At 46.6% G+C, this 10,820-nt stretch overlaps 1 protein-coding gene across 1 annotated transcript in view; it reads right to left on the reverse strand.

Annotated features, from left to right (window-relative positions):
• LOC119440750 (arylsulfatase B-like) overlaps positions 1–9,759 on the reverse strand; it is a 46,962-nt gene extending 37,203 nt beyond the window's left edge. The window contains exons 1-2 of the mRNA XM_049663042.1: positions 9,590–9,759; positions 4,558–4,717 (exon numbers count right to left, since the gene is read on the reverse strand). Of these exons, the coding sequence (XP_049518999.1) occupies positions 4,558–4,717; positions 9,590–9,730 (301 nt within the window). The 5' untranslated portion in view covers positions 9,731–9,759. The remainder of the gene's footprint in view (positions 1–4,557; positions 4,718–9,589) is intronic.
• Positions 9,760–10,820: the final 1,061 nt, after the last annotated feature.

Raw genomic sequence — 10,820 nt, forward strand, 5'->3', positions numbered from 1 at the left:
AAAGTCGGCGAAAAGACAATGACATCGAGGTAGCACAAGCATATTGACCTATTTAAGCCGTGAAGGAAGGCGTCCATCATTCGTTCGAATGTAGCGGGAGCATTGCATAGCCCGAATGGCATCACTTTAAACTGTTAGATCTCATCAGGTGTAATAAACGCCGTCTTTTCACGATCCATGTCGTCAACTGCAATATGCCAATACCCGGAACGAAGGTCTATAGACGCAAAATACTGGGAACTACTGAGACAGTCAAGGGCGTCATCTATCCGAGGTAAGGGGTACACGTCCGTTTTTGTTACTTGGTTAAGATTCCGGTAGTCGATACAGAAGCGCCTGCTGTCGTCCTTCTTTCTAACGAGCACGACAGTAGATGCCCATGGGTTCGAGGAAGGTTCGATGATATAACGGGCAAGCTTTTTGTCAACTTCCTTCTGTATAACTTGGCGCTCAGCGGAGGAGACACGATAGGGACGTTGGTGTATGGGTTTGGCATTGCCGGTGTGAATCCGATGCTTGACAACTGTTGTTTGGCCCAGTGGTCGGTCATTGAGATAAAAAATGTCCTGTTAAGACATGAGCAGTTAACGAAGCGCGTCCACGTGTTCGGCCGGAAGGTCAACGGGGACAATCTTCGTTATGTTATCTAACATCGTACGGTCCGAATCAATAGCGGTAGGAGGTGGTGCAGGATCAGTTATGACGGAAACATGATAGTCGCAGGCTGAAGCTAGGGTTGCAAGAGGTGTGAGAGGTGTGTGATACCCTGTGGTATCACTTGAGGGCATAGTCCAAAATTCACAATAGGGAGAAATCTGGCATTGACCTTTATACTGATGACCGAGTGCGGGAACATGGCATTCTGCCATGTTCAGAACATGGCATTCTGCCAGGACGGTGGTAGCGTTGGGCGACACGATGTAATCGCCATCGTCCACAGGGAGATCAGGAGAAACGTCGATGTAAGTCACGGCTGGATGTGGTAGGCGAATGTAATCGGCGGAACACAGCCGACTCGGCTCAGGAACAGAAGGCTCAACGGCATCAGGTAAGGCAGGCTGCAGAGCAGTCAATAAGAGCCGAATGTGCAGAGAGAAAATCAAGTCCTAAGATGATATATATATATATATATATATATATATATATATATATATATATATATATATATATATATATATATATATATATATATTCATTCCATGTGAATATGCGGTGCAAACTCACGGGCGACAATTTGTAAATTGCAATAATGTGCCCTGAAGTAATTTATTAAGGCTTAATTAAGAGAGCATTTCCGGAGCTTTAGCAAACACGTTTCGAGCACGTGTGCTCTTCACTATATATATATATATATATATATATATATATATATATATATATATATACACGCGTTGCTCATCGGCGATAAATTGCAATATGTGCCGTAAAGTAATTTATTAAGCAATAAGACAGTATTTAGGGCGCTTAGTAAACAACACTTTCCGTACACGTGTCCTCTTCCCTTGTATATATAGTTGAAAAAATAACAATTGCAAAGAACATATTGCAATTTACAAACTGTTGCCGGTGAGCTTGCCACGCGTATCCACTTGGCATGAATATATATATATATATATATATATATATATATATATATATATATATATATATATATATTCAGAATTCAGAATATTCAGAATTAAGAAAGTATTTAGTGCACTTTTTTAGTTAGTTGAATATGTGTTTCGATGTTTCGTGCGAGTAATGTCCGCCTTTATGAATAATCCAGCTCAAGAACTAGAATTGTGTTATTTGCAACAGGCGATTAAAATAGAAATTATGTAGGCACTTCACCAGTTCTTACGATGCGCAAATACGAGAGCATTATTTGTCGCTGAGTGTGTCGTTGAGTGATATGCTGAGTTTTGTTCGCGGAGCTCTCATTAAAGTGGTGTTTCACGCACATTGCGTTGAGTGTTCTTTCTCCGTGACACCACTTTTCAGCACGATGACACCACTTTGCCGAGCGATGGCAGTACTTTTCCGAGCAGTACTTTTCATCGGGGTCGCAGGCAAACTCCAACTCATACCCTGGGAGGATGTCGTAGTCGTCGTCCGACGGGTATCTGAAGCGCGTTGCATCTTATTCGTCGATAATGGGCGCCTGCGACAGTGTCTGTGGGCTCCCGACAACACGAAAGGCATTGCGAGCGGCTCAGGGGCTTTAGCTACGCAGTAGGGAGCCTAAATGCAACAGTGTTGCATGTGGGCTCCCTACTCTGCAGCCGCTCGTTCTGCCATCTAGTGAATCGCCCGCCCTGCAAAGCTTCACGTATATATATATATATATATATATATATATATATATATATATATATATATATATAATGCAACGGTGGTGCAGTAGTTAGCGCGCTCGGCTACGGAGCGGTGACAGTGGCGGTAGGACAGAGGGTTGAATGCTCACCGTGGCCACTTTTCTTTTTAGATAGATGAAAATGACGTAATTTCTGAAGGCGGCGGGGGGTCACACAATGAGCCAATTAATGCTCTCGCCTTAAAATGTTCCGTAAAACTTTAAAGAAATTTGCGGATCCCACAGCACTATGTGAATCGGCGTAAGTGAAACTTTTGGTGCTGTTTGCTTTGAGTCACGATAATTAGCGGTGACGTTGAAGGTGAATGTTTTTATTCAGAGTTTAGCACAATACGAGAGTGGTTAGTTGATGGTAAATGCTACCTTGCGTGCCCATCTGCTGTTTGCGTAATACACGGAACACACAGAGAGACGTGTTTGCTTGAGACATTGTTGTGCTCTATTGCTCAGAATCTTTGAGAAGGTCAGCATTGTCGTTGTCTCACACGGCACATGGCATCGTGGCTGAAGTGTTCAACTTTAATTGAATTATGCGGCTACTACTGCGCAGTAAGAAGGACACACAGCGAGAAGTGTTTGCTTGAGGCGTTGTTGTGCGCCATTATTCATAACCTCCGAGAAGGTTAGCATTGTCATTACCTCACACGGCAGATCGCATCGTGTGCCGTGTGAATGCGGCTTTGCGTCTGCATGCCGTGAGTCAGTTGTCCGCTTGACAAATTTGCATGGTGTTTATTACATTGCGATAGGAATTATATGGACACAGCAGGTGCATTTCTGCCGTGGCCGTCGCCGTGAGGTTCCGTATAAAGTCCAAGGGAGATAATATCGTCGCCGCGCGCCGTAGGCTGTATACGTGCGAGCGAAAGCGTGCGGGGGTGAGCCGGCTGTCGCGGCTCAATCTCGCGCGCGCAAGGGGGAAGCGCGAAGGAAGCGCGCTGTTTTCCAGTCGCGCGCAACGCTCCGGAGTGAGGGGGGGGGGGGGGGGGGGGGGGGGGGGGGGGGCGTTCTACTCCGGGCGGTCCGAGCGGCCTCGCGCGCCCGCCGGGGCCGCAAGGCTCCGGGGGGAGGTCACGGAGGGGGGGTGTTCTACGCCGCGCGCGCCTGCATGGGCCGGTATCTTGAAAGCTATCAGCGGCGGGGACAGAGTCCGCCCTGCGCTGTGTTTTCGCGGCTTAGTTCGCGTTGATGCGAGCGGCAGCACAAAGGTAGATTCCCTCGCTGCTACTGCGGCGCTTACTTACTAGTAAATGTTACGCAAGGTAAAATTTACCATCAACCAAGTGTTTTGACAGCGAGTTTCCGCGGTCATCCAGTGCGATGCGTTCATGTTTGCTTGTGTGCGCGTGACACCATGCTTGTTAATTTAGTTAGTGTGCCTATGTTCACAAGTTTATACGGCCGACTTTGTATAGCTGTCCACTAATTTGCCATCGTAATCGATGCTTCGCCTTTCGGGCGAAACTGGGATTTTTTTTTCAGAAATAGCAGAAATGGACGGCACCGTCCCTTGAACTTAAATTTATCCATTTGGTCCGTAACCACTGACGTCTCTAGTAGTAGCCTTTCCTCACCCTCTCAAGTCACCTTTTATCGATCTCGCCCTTCCCAACATGTATGGGAACTGCGAGCGAAGACCATGATTCACTCGTTTCGTGGCTGTGTCGGTTCTACCAGTTCTCTGCCTCCTCTCCCAGCATTCAGTCTGGGTTGTTGCACTGCAGTTTCTGAAATGCTTTTTTTTTTTGGAGAGGGGGGGGGGGGGGGTCGCGGATAATTACAGCTGTCCAGGTGATATTGTGCCGACGCACAGGGAACTCCAGAAGGCATTGTGACGACCGTCGATGGAAAGGTCCAAACGACTTTCTAGCATCACCTTTCATCTCTGCCACACTCCTGCCATGTAACTGCACGCTCTTAACCACCTCCCGACGGGGCGTGCAAGACAGCAGCAGTGGAAAAGTCGAAGGAAGAGGCAAAGAAATCTTCACTGATCGCCCCGTAATATGCTGTAAGTGTAGGATATACATACCTTACGTATACAATAAGGGCGCAGCCTATACATATTTTCATCGTGGAGAGTATAGTTCAAGTGTAGACGTAAACATGGTTGAACAAAACAGGTACAGTGATGTAGCAGAGGCTCTTCCTAAACCACACTGTTAGAGATAATCTATTCGTCGAGGCTCTAACGGTCTCACCGGTGTGTATGGGGTAGTAGCCTGTGAGCAGCGCCGCCCGAGAAGGAGTGCAGAGGGGCTGGACGTAGTTATTGGCCAGCACAACGCCATCCATGGCGAGCACGTCGATGTTGGGCGTCGGGATCTGGTCCGAGCCGTGGTAACTCACGTCGTGCCAACCCTGCGCCGCCGAGCCGTGGCGGGAACAGCCACGCCCGAACAAAGGCCAAGGTTGTACACACGCATGGCGGAAATGCGGATCGCTGTGTTAGACGCCAGTGCAGCGGAGAAGCTATAATCACGCTAATTTGGTTCCGCATTTTCTTGCTTTGTTCCAGACAGGCGACACGTCTAGTTCTCAGTTTCCTTCATTTATTGAGGGAGCCTGCAGTGTTTTGTCCATCTGCCGGACAGCTTTGTCTGGTGAGTACACGTGCAACACGCGAGGGAATCGCTGTAGCGGGCAACGAATATGGGCCCGTGTTCGCGAAGGCGTTCGCGCAGTAAAACGCCTCAAATAGCCAGTGGTAAATGACAAAGTATTCTAACAAACGAAAACCTTCGTGAATTTAGGCTGTAGTCCCGTATCCACAAAATGATTGGTCGACCTAGAAGGACAAGCAGGAATAGGCAACGCTGGTTAATCATGGTAGCGAGCATACAGTTTTGGAAGGCAGCCGTTCGACGACAGCCAATTTATAGGAATGTAAGGATTTGTGTAAGGATTGTGAGAACCCGAGGCTGCACTTCGACGGACCGAGTGTGGTCTACCCGGAAACATCGCGAGCCTCACAAAGAAACAATTATTGGACACACCAGGCGAATTTCCGCCATCTTCGTCGTCATCGCCGACAGCGTCAGCGTGATGTACCGTGTATAGCCCAAGAGCGATAGTGTCGCGACCACGCGCCGTATGCAACAGGTGCGAGGCGAAATTTGCGAACGTGAACCGAGTTTCTTCTTAGCGCAAGTGGTGGTCATTTTCTCGCCGATGCGAAAATGTTATCCTTTGTTTAAGCAACCTTTTATTTTGTTATCTTTATAAAATCGCTTCTCACGGAAACATATTGACCTTATGAAAGCTTGTACCAAACACCTGTTTTGCACCATACATATACCTTTAACCAGCTGACCAACAATATTTTTGACTGACTGCATCTCGCCTAGTTTTTAGAGGAACCATTTACTATGCCCTTCGGTATGTACTTGAGCAATATAAAGAAAAAGAAAGCAATAAAAACATTCTTGCCGTCTTTCTTGCCATTTAAAGCGTTAACGAGATCCGCAGTAGTAGCGCCCACACCGTACTAATGTAGCTTGCTTAGAAAAAATCATACCTCCCTTCCACTCCGCGAAGAAGGTCGAGCAGTGAAGCTGTTAGTTACACCGAGTGCTACATGTGCATGTGTTGCACGTGATGCAATTGCGTAAACATAAGTAAACACAGATCTAGGACACGACCTTATATTATATTGAAACGTTGCGAGGCGAGTAGAGGCAGCGACTTCCGACGCTACTCGACGAGTGTCCAGTTCTCTGGTCGAAACCTACCGAGCCGCCGCCAGAGGCATCGTCTGGACTCTGCAGTCACGGACACCGCTTGCGTTCGGTGCGAACGCGGGGAAACGCGGACGGCGTCGGGAGCAGCTTTGCAGGTTCTGCGTTATCCGAAAGGGCGCGCTGCACAGAAACACGTTCTCTTACACCCATGGCTTCTCCTCCTCGCGCCCAGCGCGCCCTCTCATTGGTCGCCTCCTCCCCCCAGCGCGCACCATCTCATTGGTCGCCTCCCCCCAGCGCGCCTTTCCTCCTCCACTGGTCACGTGACCTGCCCTCCCCCGGCGCGGCTCTCATCCTCTCCTTGTCCCGTGAACTGCGTGACACCGGCGGACGGATGGACGGACGGCGCAGCCTCAACCTACAACAGCTCCACTGTTAATATGGCATGCTGAATCGAGTCAAATCAATATGAACTTCCTTTTATTGCGATAGCAATTATATGGACACTCCAAAACAGATTTCTGCCGTTGTCGTCGCCGTCGCCGTGAGGTTCCGTATGACGTCAATGGAGATGAAATCGTCGCCGCGCGCCGCCGAACGCTGTATGTGCGAGTGAAAGGGCGCGAGGGACGCGCGCTTTCACGGGGAGCGAACCCACGGCGGTGAACAAACGCGCGTTCTGCGCCGTGCCACCTTAAGGGCTGCAGAAGTAGGCGTCTCTTTCCTCCTTCACCAACGCGGCGTTGCCTTTACAATCACCATATATGTAGAGCAAACGCACCTTCTTCCGACGCACCAAAGGCCGTGGGGGGGGGGGGGGGGGGAGGCGGAGGGAAGGGAGGCGACGTTTAGCTGCGGCACCAAGTGCCTATTTATATCAGAGGCTCCGGCAACATTCACCAACGCCGCACGCATTTTGTGCGAACGCGGGCAAAACGCCGACGGCGTCGACAAGTTCTGCGTGTGGCCGGTGCTGCTGCATGTCCAAGCTTATACAGCTGATAAAGCTACTATCATTACTCCGTATAGCTCTCCACAAATTTGCTATCGCAATAGATGCTTCGCCTTTCAGGTGAAACTGCGACAACTTTTTAATATAGTGTGCGCATGAAAAAAAGCAGACCGACCTGGTAATTATGCTTTCTAAGATTTTGGAAAATACTGGGACCACCGATGACAGCTGATAGTTCGATATATTCTTCTTACGTACTTTGCTATTTTAAACCGAAGTCACCATCGCGATAGCTAACTGTTGTGGAAATATCAGCACGGCCTCTAGTTGGGTATGATACATAGATTGTATGAAAGAGCACCTGGTATAAGGGCAGCCCGTCTCGGGAATCCCTTGTGGGAGATAATTTTTGCTAGTTAGTTTAATAAGTGTTTGTTTTAATCGCTGATATACAACGCGTGCGCAGTGCCACTATGATCATTGCATCCGCTAAGGAGTTTCAAAGCACTTTCTCCATGATTAGAGCTCTGTGTAGGGGATGGTGTGCGAGCATTTACCATGGTCCCGAAGAGCCACTTGGGCCACCTGATTGAAACAAGCAGTCAGTGAAATTGTGACACGGTTTGTGAATAAAGATATCTATACTATCATACATCTATCGCTGCTATTCCTGCCACCAGAGACGCATCTCGAAGGTAGCGAAAAGTCTAATACCGCAATGGTGTCGTGAAGTATTGTCACTGTTATTGCTGTAAACTGAATTTTACAAGATCTATCGTTAGATATGTTATCTCAAAGGAATGAAAAGGAAATTTTCTTGCGCACATAGCACTAATAACTAGCTAGAAGCCGTCCAGGCGCTCTCTTTTGTTGATTTTCCTTAAACATTTTTCGCGTGTGCATTAAAGTGGATAAGACGACCGAAATATATATGTGGTTAGGACCGTTTTAAACAGCGTACTATCTAATTATAAGATTGCTATCCTCAGCGCTATTATTCCAGATGGTTTCATTAGTGGCTAAATTTAGTGCTGTATACAGCAGCGCCAGTAAAGAAATAAAGAAATAACTAGTGAGCCTCGCCTGCTATTATTTATATTGCATCAGTGAACACCAGTTAACAATGACTATCGATAATCTAAGCTCGTGGAGGCAGGGAAAACAGCGTACTAGCAAATTGTAAGATTGCATTCCTCAGCGCGATTATTCCAGATGGCCTCATTAATGGCTAAATTTAGTGCTGTGTACAGAGAAAGAAATAACTACACAGCCTTGCTTACTATTATTTATACTGCATCAGCGAACGCCAGCTAACAAAAGTTATCGATAACCTAAGCCCATCGAGGCAGGGAAAACAGCTTACTATCAAGCTGTAAGACTGCTTTCTCCAGCGCGAGTACTCCAGATGGTCTCATTAGTGGCTAAATTTAGTGCTATTATACAGGCAAAGCTTAGCTACTTAGCATTGCTTACTATTATTTAGACTGCATCTGTGAGCACCAGTTAACAAAGACTATCGATAACTCAAGCTCATGGAGGCACCGAAACCATTACTTGCTTTTTAGGGCACCACGATGGTGCTCCTTACGAGCCTTTACTCAAGGTGGTGCTGAAGTAGTGTTTTGTCTGCGAAACATTATAATCTTTCTTATCATACGTTATTAAGCCTGTCCTCCAGTTCTGGGTCAGGGCAGAAGCAGGTAATTAAGGACCCTCATGCGCAGTTATTTCAACACACTCAATACAGGATGAAGAAGCCTAGTGCAGTATTATTCTTTCTCGCAGGAAAATTTCGAGCGTTGGTGTGGCACGGTCGAAATTTTCCCGCAGGAGCGTGTGGAGGCGGTGTGTTGCTGGAGATCGCTCGCCGGTAACAAAACAGCACAACCAACTTAGTTTATTTACGTATACGTGAATATACACCCCTCCCTTCCCATGATTATCAAATTACGGTTTTGGATATGCATATATTATACATTGATATTATTATGTATAATAATATATGTATAATACCGGAATAATATGCATAACTACTAGGACGTTGTTTGGACAGAGTAAATTTCCACGAATATTTGTGCATTCTACTGAACTGTCTACAGAAAGAGCAAAAAAAGGAAATGTTAATTACGGAAAAGCAAATATAAGCCAGACCTTAACCTAGTCCTAATTGCTGCTCGTCTACACGTAAACGCCTATTGTCCATGGAGTGAATTGGTAGTCTTTCGTTCGTAAGCGTTCTTTGCCACTGGCCGGTTGCCTTCGCTAATATTATGCTCAACATCTGGATTGACTACAATTATCTCTTGCGAGCAATGCTAGCGTATAAGTACTCTGTGAATACGGGCCCAGATTTTGCTAGCGAAAGCAGTACATACGTGCTTGTGACAAGGTGACATCGGAGTAAAATCCTGTGTGTTAGAAACACAGTGCAAGCGGATACGCGGAGAAGAAAAAAGCGACCGGCCGGTCACATCTTTCTTGTCCGCGTATCTGCGCTGTAGGTGCCCATTCGCTTAAGCGCCAGTTCGGCTAAAAGCTTATGGACACTCGCTGGTAATCGGTGTCCTCGACGTGCACTGCATCCGCGCACGTGATACTTACCAGATCGTCAGCGAGAATCATCACGATGTTGGGTGGCTGCGCTGCTCGTGTCAAGGGCAGCAGGAGCGCGACCCACGCGGTCCAACACTGAAGCCTGCGGGGCATGGTTGGCTGCCGGTAGCGGGATGCAAACTGCAGCATGCGGAATCCGTGAGAAGACCCTTTACGGGGCCGTGTCCGTGTTACTCAGAATCGATAACGTTTAGTATGACCTTTTTTTTTTTTTTTTTTTGCTCTTGAGGAGGTTCTGAGGAACCATCTGAAATGGTTCACAATAATTACTTTTGAAAAATACGCGAGACGCTGATGTCAGAAGCAGTAAACATTGTTCCTTACTTTGAGTCGCGCTACAACCCAGTGCTTAATCACCGTAATAGTGCAAACGACGAACAAAGTGAACATCACGTCAAGGCGGCACGGACGCGTCTGTTGACACACTTGTGGCCGCGATGAATTCGACAAACCTGCTGCAGTCTTCGATTCCTCTTTTTATTGCAGCTAAATATAGTTAAATAAGACAGAAAATGGCTTTACCCTAGAAACAATCTTCAACCGTTATTTCTACAACGCAAAGGACAAATAACTAGAAGAGACACAGAAATGACCGGACTTCGGTGTCCCCTCTAGTCTTCGTGCTGTGCGGTGAAAAAAACAACGAAGGAGCACCAACTCGCCCAATTTAGCGCTCTTTCAAGGTTCGACCGCTTGCAGGCTTTATTCTGCAGCCAAGGTGCCAGTCGCCTTTCGCCTTTTCGACACATTTATTTGATGAAAATCAAGTTTACTCTGCAGCGGCACGTTACTTGTTACGAAGTACTAAGCTGACAACAATCACGCGAGCCAAAATGCAGCTGGAAGCTTCGAGCAAAAGAGTCCAGTTTCTGTGGAAGTCAATATATTAACGTACCTGATGATGATGATGATGATGATGATAATGATGACGATGATGATGATGATGCCTCAATCAATGGCACAACCGAGTGTGGGGGATAGGCCACGAACCGGGTTGTATTATGATAGAAATTTAAAATAAATTAGTTTAGAAATAAATAAGTAATAACAATTAAAGGAAAATAAATAAATAATTGAAAATGTGAAACGAACCGATAATAAAAGAATTAAGTAGTCTATGCCAAGTTAGTCAGCCTTACCTAGATAGGAGTATTAATATGAATTTAATAATTAATTAAATACAGTAAAGGATAGACGTAAATTTTGAATAATAATATTA

This window comes from Dermacentor silvarum, chromosome 2 (assembly GCF_013339745.2).
Source record: "Dermacentor silvarum isolate Dsil-2018 chromosome 2, BIME_Dsil_1.4, whole genome shotgun sequence".
NCBI lineage: Eukaryota > Metazoa > Arthropoda > Arachnida > Ixodida > Ixodidae > Dermacentor > Dermacentor silvarum.